This window comes from Maylandia zebra, linkage group LG19, assembly GCF_041146795.1.
Source record: "Maylandia zebra isolate NMK-2024a linkage group LG19, Mzebra_GT3a, whole genome shotgun sequence".
In the NCBI taxonomy this organism is placed as follows: Eukaryota; Metazoa; Chordata; class Actinopteri; order Cichliformes; family Cichlidae; genus Maylandia; species Maylandia zebra.
Genome location: NC_135185.1, coordinates 29,164,971 through 29,181,182, shown reverse-complemented (window position 1 = coordinate 29,181,182; position 16,212 = coordinate 29,164,971). Strand labels below are relative to the sequence as shown.

At 42.0% G+C, this 16,212-nt stretch overlaps 1 protein-coding gene across 1 annotated transcript; it reads right to left on the bottom strand.

Moving 5' to 3' along the window:
• Positions 1-1,888: 1,888 nt before the first annotated feature.
• On the bottom strand, positions 1,889-13,245 carry peli2 (pellino E3 ubiquitin protein ligase family member 2). The gene is made up of 6 exons (XM_004540623.4): positions 12,919-13,245; positions 7,020-7,149; positions 4,757-4,858; positions 3,348-3,545; positions 2,918-3,106; positions 1,889-2,520 (listed from the first exon to the last, which is right to left on the bottom strand). Exons 1-6 carry the CDS (start codon positions 12,993-12,995, stop codon positions 1,942-1,944), a joined length of 1,275 nt encoding a protein of 424 aa, XP_004540680.1. The 5' UTR covers positions 12,996-13,245; the 3' UTR covers positions 1,889-1,941.
• Between the last annotated feature and the right edge of the window lie 2,967 nt (positions 13,246-16,212).

Below are 16,212 nucleotides of genomic sequence, written 5' to 3'. Positions count from 1 at the left end.
AAAACAAAATAAATTAAAAATACCATGTCCAGGACAAAGGCAGATTTCCTCCGCCTCAGATATACCTCTGAATTTTTTAATTATCATAATAAAGTCTGGGAAAACCTAATGCTATATAATAGAACATCGCCCTTAACATCTCATTGTTTTAATGCTCACTATTGTATTTCATAATCTAATGTTGGAAACGACACTCGTTTGGGCACAGTCTGGAAAGCTAACATCACGGACAGATTTGTCCCAGATTCTTCAGTTTTCAATTCATCTGCTACTTTTGTTTTGGACAACTTGACTCATCCACACACAATAGAACTTACCAAATTTGGCACAGAGTGTGATAATATCATTGTTCCCCATGAAGCGACTGAACAGCCTTGACTGTAATCCAGAGCTGTCAACATTCCACCACAGCAGCAGCAGCAGCAGCAGCTTGGGGGTAGCATTGTTTACAGAAACACTTTGGATTGGAGGAAAAAGTGGCCGTCGCATCTTGCATGCGGAGAGAAAACAGCTCCTCCTTATATTTGGTATAATCTCTGGATGCTGCTGAGACTGTGCCCAGGTTCGACAGCGTACAAATCATTGGATCAAACCCAGCGTGGGGATAAAGCTAACAACAGTGCAGATTGAATACAGTGTGTCTGTGTGTGTTTGTGTGGGGCAGTGACAGCTAGCAAGCAAGCAGGTACGCTTGATTCATATGGTTGTACGGCTCCGGCGATTTATTTAACTGAAAGCAGGCTTCGATCACACCTTGAAAGCAAGTTGTATAATCAAAGCACCACCAGCGAGAAGGGTCAATGCATTTCAGTACATTCATTGTCAAGCCCCTGCGACCTTGTGTTAAATCCTGCGTTCTCTCTGGTAGCGTTTTGGGGATCGGGGTGAAGCGATGCAGGGTGATTTTAACGGCCCGAGGGCACCCACGCAGTCCAATCCACACGCACACAATCACACAAACATGCACGCACACATACGCTCAAGCATTCTCACATACATTATATATGCTGGAGAAAAATATATTAACATTTGCATTAAAAAACAGTACAAGGGCCTCAGTGTAATAAAATACCTCTGGTGTTAGAATCTGTGTGGGTCGTTATTTTTCTTACACCTTCTGCAAAACTATCTCTCTCTTTACCTTCAACAAAATATCTTTTTGTCAACTATGAAAAATATTCCCATAGTTTGATGGGATTTGAGGCACTGGATTATATCTCTGTACATAAAAAGTCTTCCCCCCAACTCTCCCTCAAAGTTTGTTCGGCAGTTAGAAACCGCCTCCGGAGAGCTACAAGATGTTGATGCCGTTACGGGTTAAGGACCAGGATATCAGTGTGGACCATTTAACAAGTTAACTATTAAAACTTCCATCTTCACCTGGCTTTTCTCTCAGCCAACAGTCCAGCTGTCTGGCTCTGTAAAATCTTGGTTTCAGGCCCACCAGGAACTGAATTATATACCCTCCCCCACCCCAGCCCACATATTTCCCAGAAGACTCAACTACACCTGCTTGCTATAATTTGGTTCAGTCTGATTCATGAGTAAATTCAACTCATTCCTTCTACAACCTTAGTGTTACAGCCCTCTGATGGAAAACCAGCAGGCATTGTAGTTTACAGCCCAGCACTGGAGCTTTGTTTAAAGAGGTTTGTTGGCAGGACAGCTAAAACAGTATTTAATTCTGGAGGAGCCGTGCGTCTGTGGTCCAGTGTGCTTCACATCTCTGTATCCTGCAGTGGCCATCCAAACAGCCACAAAAGGCCCCGAACAATCTGTAATGGCTCTCTATTGTCAATCCACAGTACATGACCAGAACCTGAAAAAGGCTCGCTTCGTTCCAGAGCTGGCTTACATAAATGAAAGAAAGCACAAAATAATCTTTCACTGCATGTCAGCATTCCTGTTTAATCTCCTCTGCCAGAGCAAGACCCCTTAAACTCAGTCCACCGGACCCTGGAAGATTAGCTTGGAATAGCCCTGAGTTGGGCCAAGTTGGGTGGCGCAAAAGGGGCAGGCTGCGTGGAAGGCGTGAGTGCCGTGGGGCAGAGGGATCTCTGACCAGTACTTGACCGACTTCTCTGAACACACATGTCCGCATGGCACGAAGGCGTATGTGGGTGCACCTGTGTCCACGTAGAAGGCCGGCTCGCAGCCCAGCCACAGTGGCACGTAGGGCCCCACCACCCGGCACATGGGACACTCTCGCTCAGTGTTGGCCTCCTGCTCCGAACGGTGGCCCCAGTTGTGGTAACCGTGCACGTGACCGCACGCCAAGTACACCCAAGGCTGCTTGTCTTCCAGAGATGAAAGGGCACGACTCCGGTGCATGCTGGGGAAGGCGAGGGTATTGAGACCCACAGGGCACTGGGGGCGCGCTGCATTGATCTCCTGCCTGAGTGCCTCCAGGTGCTTTTGCGTGGGAGTGTGGAAGAGGCCTTCAGCAGTGCGCCACAGCAACGTTGCTCCACACAGATCCACCAGGGAGCCGTCCTGTAGAATGTTGCTCTCATTCTCCACCTGCGGAGGATAGTGAAGTGCGCACACATTTACCTTCTACATGGGAAAAAAATCCACTGCCTATGACATGCTGATATTTCTTATTACTACATTGTACTACAGACTGACAACCTTTAGTTCCTGTTACTGCTGAGTTTCAGACATAAGTCCCACCCAAATGCCATTTAAACCTTTTGTGTACAATAGGCGACTCAGCAAAAATGGATTATTTCAGACTTTGGATCAAGATAATTACTTATTCTGATTTGGGACTCATTCAAAGCTACTCTAAAAGTGGCTGTGGAAGAATTAAAATAATAAACATAACAGGACCACTTTAATATTCTAAAGTATTTCTCTAACATCACAGTGTCACTGCATACATACACTGATACATTTTAACTTTTCAACTACTCACCAGTTTGCCTGGGGTCTGTGCTGAGCGGGTCTCTCTCAACGTGTAAACATCACCACAAACAGAGATCTCTCTCCACACGCCGGGCTTGGACTCCTCAGTGAATCCCCCCTTAGGGTGCATTACCAGCACACCATTGGTTGTTAAGCCGTCCATGTGACCATCAGGGTTTTTCCATTTTGCAGCTTTTTCCTACAGGCAAGACAGAAAATGGATGATGACACAAACTGACATGATGTGTGGCATTTCACTTTTTACGTAACAGTGCATATGAAACAGTGGTTTTCTTTATCTGGTTACAAGCTTCAAGGATTAGAAGCACTAAAAAAGAAAAAAAAAAAAAAAAAAGGCAGCCATGTAACCTTACAGGCTAAAAAAAGTAGCATAGATAGAGATGGTGCATAATCACAATGGTACACCGAGTTGTAATTACCCCAAGGAAGATGTTTTTGGACGTATCAAATCCGGCTGCATAGATGCGAGCGGTGTAGGGGGGGGTGCGTTCGCAGACAATTCGGCAGGCAAAACGAGAGATGGTACTCTGCGTGATAAGAGTCTCTTCACCCTCCTGACCCCCTGCTATTGTATCAGTCACCACAAAGTCTATGGGACTCTCAGTAGAACGCCCAATCTGCAAAAACAACACAAAAATAATAATTAATATTATGCTGTACTGCACAACAGTTTCGAAAGAATCTCAAAACAGTGCAATCAATGAAGAAAGGTTCTTTTTAATTCATACCAGACACAGCAACTGTTCTGCATCCTGCTAGCTTATGTACGTGCACAAGCAAACACACACAGAGTATCCATATATATTTTAATGGGCATAATTTTCAGCACTTGGAAACAGTTCAAGCTGAATAAACAGAGGCAAAAATAGGCTTTCCTCCTTTCATTTCCTCTTTTTCCCCTTACACTGTCCTGAAGTTTTGAGTGGCTTCCTCTTCTCTCTGGTGCGTTCAGTATTGTTTAGTCACATGGGGAAGATAGGGTGCTGAATATGAAGCATGTGTCTGTAACATTAACATCCCTTGGCTCATCACTGCCTTGCTGTACGTTCAGATTAATACTGGAGCAGTGTAAACCGGGCACAGATGATTTTTATTTATATGATTGGACGTGTTTTTGAACATTTATACTTTTTGTGTGTCTTAACTTGCTTTTCTGCTATTACAACACTTAATTTTCTTACTTACTTTACTTATTTTACTCTGTGAAAAGCATTTTATACATAAATGTTTAACTTTGCAGTCTAATCAGGTGGTTGTGTATAACCAAAGTGGCTAAAAGAGCCCAAAGACACCTTGTCAATCAGTCAAATTAAAGCTTACATCCATATTTTCATTTATCCCATTCATAAAGAGCCATTTGAAATGACAATCTAAAGATATAGCAATTACTGTTCTGACAGCCTTTGAAGCCCCTGTAGGCAATATAACAGAACACAAACAATAAAAGGGCAATAAAATCTTTGCAACAACTGTCAGTCCTTAAAAAAACAAAACAGGTTAAGTAGCATCAAATTCAAACAACATGTCTTAGCCACAGAACTAGCAGCTCTCCTGCTGTTAAAAATACAGCCACATCCTGCCATGGGAATGGGGAACAGGCTCTGACCATTTTTGGCTGTCAGAGAGGAAATACTCCTCCTGGCTTTACTAGATCGAAACTGGTAATGTTAGGTATAGAAGTACATTAAAAAAAAAGCAGAACAAAAGCCTTTTTGTTCTATGTTTTCTGACTATAAAGAAGTACTGTAATCGCTGAGAAACTAATGTACGGGGTGTGAATGTATCTGAATGCAGTTGTGTGCCAAAGTAAAAGTGAACGGACTTTTACCTGAAACATATCTGTGTCTTTATCATGGCTGTACTCTACCACTACGGTGTGGTTCCTCGATAGCGTGTAGGAGATACTGTGCTGACCTTTACAGCTCACAGCCTGAAATGTGAAAACAAACAAACAAAAAACCCAACTTGTTCATAACAAAGTACACAGTGCAACAGTATAATAAATCATCATCCAATCTGTGGCTTTATCACCGGATCTGAGAGTGCCAAACAGCACAGCAGAACTACAGTAAAACCTTCCTTGCACAATCCTTTCCTCGTTGGTGAGGTTAAATTAAAGACCAGAGCAAAAAGTCAAACCCACTATTAAAACACATGGCACTTAAGTGATGATTCACTTCCTTAGAATCAACAACTACGAGGTGCTCCTGGAAGAAAACATGTTATTGTCCTTATTTTTGTTTTGTTATTGACAACTTGGAACATTTCTATGGATTATTAGCGTGCATGTGCGGTTTTTTACAGCTCACAATTAAGCCAAAGCTCTACAGGCTTATTGTGTAATTTTGTCATGATGTTACCAAAATCCTAAAACCTATTACAAGAATTTTTTGGGAAGCGGAACAAAAAAAAAAAAAAAGACTGTGTAAAGTCACACTCGCAAAACAGTGACCATAAACTCCCTGCTGGCCTCGGTTAACACAAGCTCGCCAGGCAACTGAACTGCTTCATGTCAGTGTAGCGAGGAAGGCTTGGTTAAAGCCCGGCCCCAGCTTCCATCAACACTGTACCACATGCCATCTCTGCTCTAATCTGCAAAATTCCATTTCCTAAACATCCCCCTCCTCTTCGTCACGTGCAGGAGGGAAAGCGGGAGAGGGAAAGTGGGTCATCAGAGCTGCCACGGTCTGCTGTAACATCAGATGCACACGGGGACAAATGTCATCATCGCATGCAGTCTTGTCTTGACTGCGCTGCTACAAACAAATGGTGCTCCACCTGTTAAAGAACTAAAAAAGGAGCAGTGCACACACAAATATGTATTTTTTATAAACGCTACGCCCCCAAAATATCCTCCCCCAACCTTCCCGAGTGGTAGGAGTTGGAATCATAATGTTTTGAATACGAGGCTGGCAGTGGCATCATGGGAGCTCCTCATTATCTGCCATGAACACTAGAGTGTGCACCGACACGTGAGCTCTCCCTCTCAGCCGCAGAGACTCCTCAGCTCATTCGTATGCTGCACTGGAAGGGAGCAAGAATGGGTTACAGGGGGTGGGCTTCATTTTAGTGATTCACCTCTTTAATACCCCCTTCTCCTTAAAATAAGCTGACCACCCAGCTCGTCTCTTACAGAATGGCCCTTTTTTGACCGTTTATACACCTGGATGAGCCAGGTCAGCATAAAGCAACAACCCCTGAGCTCATCCTTCAAGTCCCATAACACGGTGCCAGGGTCGAAGTGGTCAGTGAAACAGCCAGTAACTAATGTAATGCACAGTAAAAACAGCCACATCTAATGCAGATAGCAAACTATCTGAGACGTAATTTATGATGTGGAGCAGCAGAACACTTCAGCCATATTTCACAGCACACTGCAGCTCAAACTCAAACAAAATAAAGCGCAATCTCTGCCATGAAAAGGCCTCTGTCACTGAATCGTCCCAGAGCAGATTTCTGGATTCCGCAACCTGACAGTAACCTGAACCAGACAGCCTTTTAGCTAAAAATGTCAAACACTGGTCTCCAAGTGGTGCAGAGGTAAGTGGGTCTTGTCTGATGTTTAGCAGTTTCGCCTAGGAACCGAAGGTAGGAATGCAGGAAGGCAAACACGTTTTACTGGATGTGGCACTTCCCTGCAGGCAGTCTGCCGTGAAGAGAAACTCTGAAGCCCAGCTAGGAACTAGTCATTGTAGTGGAAATGTCAACATTAAGGTCTGCCAACAATAATGTAAAGTGCTTTTCACAGCACAATTTACTAGCTACCACAATCACTAAAAGGCCATTCAGCTGCTGTGGGAAAAAAAAAAAAAAAAAAAAAAAAACCCCAAAAAACAAAGGGGGTTCATTTATAGAAATTATGCTTTCCACTTCATATACAGCCAAATCCTCTTATGTATATATGCAAAACCAAAAAAAAAAACAAAAAACCCCAAACTATTACCTAAAAAAAAAAAAAAAGAAATATCACCTCCTTCTTCTGTTACGTTTTTGCACACTTTCATACATTTTGTCTGAAGAAGAAAGGCAGACAGATGTTCAATCCCACTGAGAGCCTGTTCATTAAATCACTTTAAATCATCCTTCTGTACCTTGGTGGCCTGGGGTGTGTTGAGGACGTGCACAGTGCTTGGTGATACACCATTGGGTTTGATTCTCTTGTATAGAGCAAATCTGCTTTTCCGTCTACCGCGATCTCCGTTGGGCAGGGAGCCATTGTACCTGTCAGAGACGGGACAGGGTGGAGAGAAGGACAGCAAATTGACAGTTATTTATTTATTTCATCTGTGTGAAAATGCTAACAGCTTCCATAGCTGCAAAAAGATGTGTCTAATGAGATTTACAGGCAAAAGTCTTGTAATCATATAAGAAGTAAACACGGAGAATTAGAAACATTCGTGTGTTCTGAAAAGGAGATTTGCCACGCATTACATCACTGACAATCTAATACACCCTATTAGTAATCTAAGCGTTACCTTGGATAACGGCTCTTATTACATAATGCACTCTGGTGCTGGTGATTTCAGTGTGCGTGCACTGTGTAAACTGCAGCTGTTCTTTTGCTCTGTGTCCCAGGCAGGAGCACGTTTTAAGATGCATGTCAGGTTTGCTATCATTTTGGGAATGCACGGTCTGGGTGGATGACTCAGACACATTCTTTCAAAGATGAATTTTATACACGGATACAGCTTACAAAGCTATCTGTTCCGTTTCCAAAATCATTTAATAACAGACTCCAGTTTTGCCCTTTAGTGTGCTGAGAGGCACCTAGCCTAAGCTGCTCTTTGTGAATGAAGAAGCCCCTTCCGGTACAACTGGTCTTCTTTCTATCCACCAGCTGGTTCCTACAGCTGGAACACCCCATGCTCGACTATCATCCAACACACAGACCTTCTGTCACACACTCACATAAACCACAAATGTGCTGAACAGACACTTTGCACAAGATACACATTTATATTATATGCCTCAAGTTTGCACACCAATGTATCGGAGGGGAACAGAGTCTACGAGCCAAATGTAATCTGACATTTTTCCTTTCTGTTTCTGAACAATAGCAACAGAACCTCCTTCTGCTCCTTCCCACCTCCCTCCCAGGCTAGTCCACCTGTCCCATGTCTCCACACGGCTGGCCAGGCAAAGAAACACATGGTCCTAGTCAGCACAGTGCACAAAGCTGGCCTGTAGGACAAGCCACCCACAGAGAGCTAGAGAGGCACTGGAAGATTCTATGGACTAAATGCAACAAATACAAAGACAGAAAGACAGGAGGAAAGTGTCAAATGACAGCAGACCTGCTTACCTTCTCTCCTAAAGTGTTCAGCTTTTACTTTTAGTGGTGATTACTGTCTGATCGTACTCCTTTCAAGGCCATTTCAGGGATTCTATTTCCATGTCATTAGACCAGTGCACACTTTAAATGCAGACCCTTACACAGTTGTGAAATCTTGGGCTCCAAAAGCCTGAGCTGGCCTTCTCATGCTGCTTTCAAAATAAAGTACAAGTGTACAAGACATAAGTTACATTAAATCTAAAGAAAAATAAAATAATGCCCACTTTCCCCCCATTTATATAGTAATTGTGTTGCTTTCATTTACAAGTAATCTGTAAGAGAAAACAAATAAAGCCCCTTTATTGATGCACACATTCCTAAGCTAATTTCACATGGTTTGTTCTCTGTACTCCACTTTTATTTGACCTGCTCTAAAAACACCCCACCTAAATAAAGACCAGCCAGCCCTACATAAAGATGTCTTTTCAGTTTAGGGGGGTCTACTGGCTGGCTACCTGCCCCTGTGTGTCTCATACAAAGCACACAATCAAATGCTATCCAGCTTAGTGTTTTTGCCATGATGAATTCTGACTGGAGAATATAACCCTAGCTCTGCAAGAAACGCAGCATATGCTTTCAATTATTCAGCATTATACCGAGGAACAATATTCTGTCATGCAGGAACTGCCACCGTCACATTAGCTAGGACAGGCTCTTTAAAGCTGCGTTCCAACTAATTGTGATCGCTTTCCCTTTTGACCCGTGCCAGACAGACAGCGGATTTACCTTCCAATACTTAGCAGCAGGGATTAGAAGACTCTGGCATATCACCTATCCTCCAGGGTTGCGGTAAGGAGCCAACAGCACCTCCTACTTCCTATGCTAACATGAAAGGCTAGTGTTCACAGAATGAGGAGAAGATATGCTGAATAGCTGTAACACTCATTAGAAATACAGAAAGTTAGGTTAGGCTTACAGGGTCACACAAGATGATTTCTAGGTCACTAGGACTTCATCTAAATCAATCTAAGCTGTAAAAATACATAAATAATACATCATTAACAGACAACCAGATGGCATGATGAGCAAAGACAGTATGAGTCAACTAAATGAGCATCATCCACCCATTTTCTTATCCATTTATCCAACTTAGGGCAGCAGGGGTGCTGGAGCCTAGCCCAGGCGTCACGGGGTGAGAGGCTGGGCACATCTTGGCCAGGCTGCCAGTCAATCACAGGGCTGACCCAGAAAGACAGACTACCACATACTCTCCAATGCATATTTACAGCCAATTCACAATCAACAAAAATCCCAGTGGCTCTCAAACCTCTTCTGGCATACCCCACTTTACTTTATATACAAGTAAGCACAATAGCATTAGCCAAATCTGGTTTGGTAATAAACAAAAGTCTCTCTTTTGCCTAGTTGTTCATGCCCTGCAGTTTCTGAACCTCTGAATTACCTTAACATGAGTGTGTTTGGACTGTGGGAGGATCCTGCTGCAACTGGAAAAAAAGGAAAAAAAAAAAAAAAAAAAACCTACGCAGGCACAGGACGTACATGCAAACTGCACACAGAAACGCCTCAATCCACCAAGAGGTTTGAATACTTGTTGAGTGGTGATCATGCTAACCACTGCACCACTCTAGATTAAACCAGTTACACCTGAAATCTTTAAATGCTTCTATTGTAGTACTGACAAAAAACCCCAGAAAGAGATGTCTCTTCTCTTTATACCATTTAAATTACATAATATTAATAAAAAGGCACGATCTATGTCAGTCTGTACCAAAGATGCTCCCAAGTTGATTTGTACACTTTCCTTTAATGAGTGGTTCTCTAAGGCAAAATGTAGAAAGTTCAATCAATAGGCCTAGTCTCCCTGCCACAATGGACAGAGGAAGCTGAAGAGAGGCAAAGGCTGAGTCCTGATCAATCCATCCTTTCATTTGCAGGATACCCATGCAGCACCCCCTCCTCATCCTGCCTCCTTTCACTGACCAGCACCAAGCCAATCTGCGGCGGCAGAGATGGAGGGGCAGCCATGCAAGTAATAAGAGCCACCACGGTCATGGCAACAAACCACTGAGGGAACTGCTGCTCAAACAAGCTTTGTTCCATGCTGTCAGCTATCTTGTCTACCATCAGTTTTATCAATGGGATGTGATGTCATGGCAGTGATTATACACCCGTCACATCTGATTCACATATGTGTCTTTATGTCAGGAGAGGGAACAAAAGTACCAGCTTCAAACATGCCACATACCGAGCCTGGGGTAATAAGCACTCAGCACTTTTTATCCCTTACAATAAGCACTATGACTGCGAGTGTATGGGTGGAGGGCAGTGTACAAAAACACAGTGTAGTCTGCTCTCTGTGTAAGCCATCATTTCAGCACCTTATTTCAAATACTGTAAAGATGAAAGTCACACAGCCGCATGGACACCAGTAAATCTGAACTATAAAAATTTTATAACTTTTATAAGCGCCTCAGGACTGGCCATTGGCCAAAGTTCAGTCACTCATGTTTTCCATCATCTGTTGGCCAAGACAATACAGACAGGACGAGAAGGTGACTGTTTAGAAGGATAGCTTGTGGCAATTTGTCCTAAATGAATTCTAAACAACCAAACAAAAACACACAAAACAAAATGAAAAAACAAAACAAAAACAAAAAGAGGACAAAGCAGTTATGATATAATAAAGGTAAAAGTTACACTGGCTTTATTCGGTGACAACACAGATGTGAGTAACTGCTTATTTTGTTTGCCTTTTTACATTAACAGACTGTCTGTGTACTTTCTGATATTATCCAGTACAAGTGGCAACTGGATAGTTACAGAATGAATGCCAAATAATTCAAATACTTAACAGGAGTAGGTGTGCTCTTCTACAAAAGGCTTTTAAATGTAAAGAGTGATGTGAAAAACAAAGATTACTTCAACAAATAGCTTGAAAATGACCAGCGCATGCCAGCTATCAATACATCTGATGGGCAAAATAACAGACGGACAGAATATTACCATCTTTTTTGATAAATAATGCTTTAAGTCATAATTCCTTGGCAGTTTCTTTCCCATGTTTTATATTTACCTGAAATTATATCAGTAAATGTATGAGACTGACTTCTTTTTTTTTTTTCATTGGGTAAATTACTGATATTTTATTGACAACAATACAGTTAATGGTGAGGCTCTTATCAGTTTCTGTAGAGACTCCTGACCAGTTTACTATATAGAAAAAAAATGCACGTCTACACAGGTTCTTGACACCAAGGCAAAATTTCCACTGCTGCAGGTTTGACGTAATTGTTCTGCAATGTGAAACTGTCAGAAGAGCCTTGTAAATACCTTGAAATAAGTAAGCGATAAACTTAAAGGCAAATAAGTATGGAGGCTTGACAATAAGGAACTGATTACTGATCATCTACTGGTTGGGCAAGAAATGTAAAGATGCCAGTAAGGCTTTTAAGAAGCCACATAAGATGATTTAAAGCAGATGAATAATAAAAAACACATAAATAAATAACTAAAGAACTACAGCTCGGCTTGTTTTCAACACTCTGTGAAAACATGGTGGTTCTGTGCCTGCCCAACAAAAATTACTCCATACTGAGATATAAACAAATACAAAGATGGAAAAAAACAGCAGAAAGGTAGCTTGACTGAGCAGCCTTTGATGCTGTTCCCATAGGCAGCTTAGACTCTGCTAGTATAAAGCAATTTAAGAATATATCCTGTGAGATTAGATAAACTTGTCCACTGCTTTCCCTTGTTTCTCTGACTTGCACTGGAGCATTGTGGGTAATGGCAGATACTGTATAAGGTATGGAAATCAGTAACCGACTCCTTACTACTTACTATACAGTATAATTCAGCACATACTTTGGCTGATTTTCTCTATGAACAGAAAAAATGTTTTACTGTATAAATAACATTTGAATGTTCCCCACATCAGGTAGCATATCCCAATATCATTTTATCGAATTACATATATCATTACAGAGTACTTCATAAGGCTCTCGCTGTTATCCGACATTTAAGCTCCCCTTGTCTGTTAAATAAGGAATATAAGGTAACTTTTTGCAGGTCAAGGAGTGTGGTTTTAAACTCGGAGAACAGCCGGCAGTACGTGCGTGCGTGACTGCAGAAGTTGTGTTAAAGGAAGCACCCTGGGGCTGGGGGAGGGGACCATCACTACTTCCGAATTCCTAAAACCCCATGAATCCAACTTTAAGGTAAGAAGGAGCGTCCGGTCAGAGTTGCTGAATAAATTTCACTGGGGTTCCCAAAGTTGTCCCAAATCTGTCCTATTTCACGGACACAGATATGTAGACACATGCAGGCAGTTTGTAGTTATCAGGGTTGACAGGGAATGGGATATTTAAAACGTCCACATTTGTAATTGCGCACGTGTCTGATTTGTGGGATAACGTGAGCTTGTAAATTTCTAAACAGAGCTTGACGTGCTCCCTGAAAATCATCACAGCGCCTCTTTGATGTTATATAATGTCGCCTGTGTTGGAAGTTGATCTTGAATTTAAAAAACAAAAATACACAACGCATCACTGCTAACTCCATGCTATTTTCAAAAACTTACAGTCATGTAGCTTAGGTAGCAGTGTGAGTGGCCGTTTGTGAAACTTAAAAACAAACACTCGTTTTCAGTTTCATGTCCACACTTACTCAGAAGCAAATACAACAACGATTCAACTTACCCCAGAACCACCAGCTCTCCGTATTTCACTAGGTCTATGGATGGGGCGCAGTGCTCCTCTTGGCTTAACGAAAACATGAGGCTCCTGGCTTCACTTCACGGTTAGCTTTACAGTAATAACGGTTCACAAATTACCTAAAATTCCTCCTTAAAAAGCGCGACGCAGACTCGCTTCAGATCGCGTACACGGCAGCATGTGTTTCAGTGTTCTCACGAATCAAGTTTGCTAAAAATAAACTGGTCTGAAACTTCTTCGGCGTGACATAGCAAAACGTAACTTACTTGGCGGTTGAATGCGCTCTAAAGCAGATACAAAAACAGCGAGGACCAGGGCCGGAACGTACCATTCACTTCTACTTTACTTTGTATAGGGGGGGCTCTCTACCTACGCCTTGGTTAAAATGGTATGCCTGGTCAAATTTTATTGTATCTATTCATTAAACACATAGATAATAGTACATGACAATGCTTCATCTTTAATTAATTCTCGTGTAGACAAAGCAGTTGAATCTACATTGTAATAATCATTTTTGAAACCACCCGTCTTGGTTTATGGATCGCACCTTCTGTTATGTAAACAAAGAGTAAAATCTGGGAATTCTTAAAGGGATCATACTTTTTCCTGACGTGATTGCAGTTTCCTATATTTGACGGAAATAAAGGTTTAAACGTTTTGTCATTGTATTTACATTTCTATTATTTACTGTTTCAGCAAAATGTGCCAAGGATCACATGATTTATGAGTGCAGTAGTTATGCCTACCGAGGACGGGATATCAAAAGTGGGAAAAGACATGGTTTTTAAAAAAAAAACTATTCAGAATCCTCCTGGTACATTTTCAGCGAGTGTGTGAAAAAAATAAATTGTGAAATCGGATTTTGTAATTTTGCTGGTAACCCCTTAGGATCTTGTGTTATTTGATTATGACTTTATTGCAGCTGGCTAATGCATGTGATTGATTGTGCAACTTAATGACATCACTACGGATGTGCATGCCTCGAGGTTTTATTTTCACCACACCATTGCTCATTTTTGTCTCTGTTTTCAGCATGAAGCCTTTTGTTGGCTTCCGGTCCGTGAGTGCATGCTTATTTCATTCTGTAATGTCAGTCAACTGGCTGATGCGCATTTGTCAAATAATAACACCAAGGCCTAGTAATTTGGCTAATTGCTTTTCTGAGACTGACTCAGAAATCTAATTTATCCAAATGTCCACACGTGACGCTACTAAGAACCTCTCAGCCTCTAGTAACACCTCTTTTAGTACATCACACATTCACTTTTTTTTCCCCCTCATGCTTTTCTGGTGAAAGTGCCACTTTTGTCTAGCAGTCTCCTCCACGCTTTAATGGCTCTGTCTTGTTTAACAGGAATCTGCATGGCTGGAGGTGCTATTACTGCTTCAGCCCTGTTGCCTCTGCAGTAATGGCCTTCTATTTGAACTGGTGTCCAGTTTCAAAGTGCAATAACACCTACAGAAAACAAAAGGTAGTCAGGGAATACAGGAGCCGGAAGGGGGGAAAAAGCCTCCCCACCCTCACGAACAACAAATTTAAACTTCACCACAATAAGACAGAGTATTGTGCATTTGTAAGCATTACAAGTCAAATAGTTGGCATTTGTTGAATCCCTTTAATGGTGCCACTGATAGCACGGATTAACATCAGCTTCTTCGGCATTTGTGCATAGGGATCAAGCTGCATTTGGCCTGGAACTACAAGGGCCAGGGACTGATCTTAATGCTGTGGGTATAATGAATGTTTACTCCTTTTTTGTGTCACTGTCTCCTTTCTCTTTGCTTTCATCCGCCATTGTCTTTGTAATAGAGCTCTATGGTCGTTTCTGTGTCTGTCTGATTCACGTTCCCACATGCATACCCACAGAAATACATACACAGATTTTTTTTTTTCAGGGGGGGGATCAAAAGCTTTCTACCACATACCACACTGATAGGGAGCAGATGCAGGGAGTGGGCTGCTTTTCTGGAGCTGTGCTGGTGTAGTATGAGTGTAAATCTGTGTTTAGGGGGAGGAGTCAAGCGTTAGCAAGCAAGAAGCATGCAGAGCAGAGGCGTACTGCAACAAACTAAATTGCACAATTGAGGGTATGAGTGTTAGCAAAGGAAACACAAGGCCCCTGTCAACTTCCTCACTGCTCTTTGGCAGGCTTTACGTGATAGCATCTCTATGCAAGAGGTGATTTGCTATTTTATCTAGGGATTGAGAGTAACGTAGTTTCTATTCTCTGTATGTCCTGTACATGTGGCAGAATTGACAATAAAGTTGACTTTGACTTTTGACTTTGAAAACAATGAGCATGTGTCTGACAAAGTGAAACCTCAGATTTATGACATTTTAAAATCTCTGCAATTTCCACACAAAGGACATCATATTGATTACAATGGCGGAACTGTAGAAAATATCCCTCATTTTAGATATACTATCAAACGTGTACATTTTTAGGCGTGTAAGCAAATGACTGTATAGTAGGAAATACCCACTTTGCAGTCAGTTGTGCACACATGGTTAAGCAGTCTGCAACAACAGGCTGTGAAAGGTGCTTCCTGCGCGATCCAGTTTAACAAGCATATCAAAGATGCTGTGAAGCATATTTGTTCGCGAGGTTTCCATGAAGGCAACAGCTAGACCTCCAGTCAGCTGACTGGAGCATGACAGTGTGGGAGAATGTGAGGAATGTGCTGATTCCATGTTGCCTGTGTTCCTGATCTGACCCGCACCCCTCCTCCAGGCAGCACAACAGTCCTGTTGTTTTAAAGGCCTTTTAACATGCAAAAGATGAGAGCAAGAGCTTTCTGCGAAGAGAAGTCACAGTCAAGTCATGTCTAGTCGCATGCAGATTTATCCTTTTGTCAAAAATAAAAAGCCGGAGGTGGCAAAGAAAATATGGAAAATTTAGAAAGAATACACCCAGGCCTTTGTGCCTTTATAAGGGCTCAAGTAGAATAGTAAAATTTCACTTTCAAATGATCACAGTAGAGTGGTACTTTCCAGCATTACAGGTGTCATCCTTGGAAGGTTCTAGATTTTAGCTACTAGTTCTTTCATAAGAGTTGTACCGCTGATAGAATTTGTAAGCCTCACACAAAGCAGAAAAAGTGTCCCATAGTGAGGGATTATACAGCATGTTACTATCACAGGAACCTGGTCACACCCCAAATGTTCCATTATTGAGGGCACGCAATATCAAGCTTTTTTACTATTATACAAAAACACTTACCCAGAATAACGCCTCTGCATGATGGACATGTTTATTCTGCATTGTCATGCTGAATTTA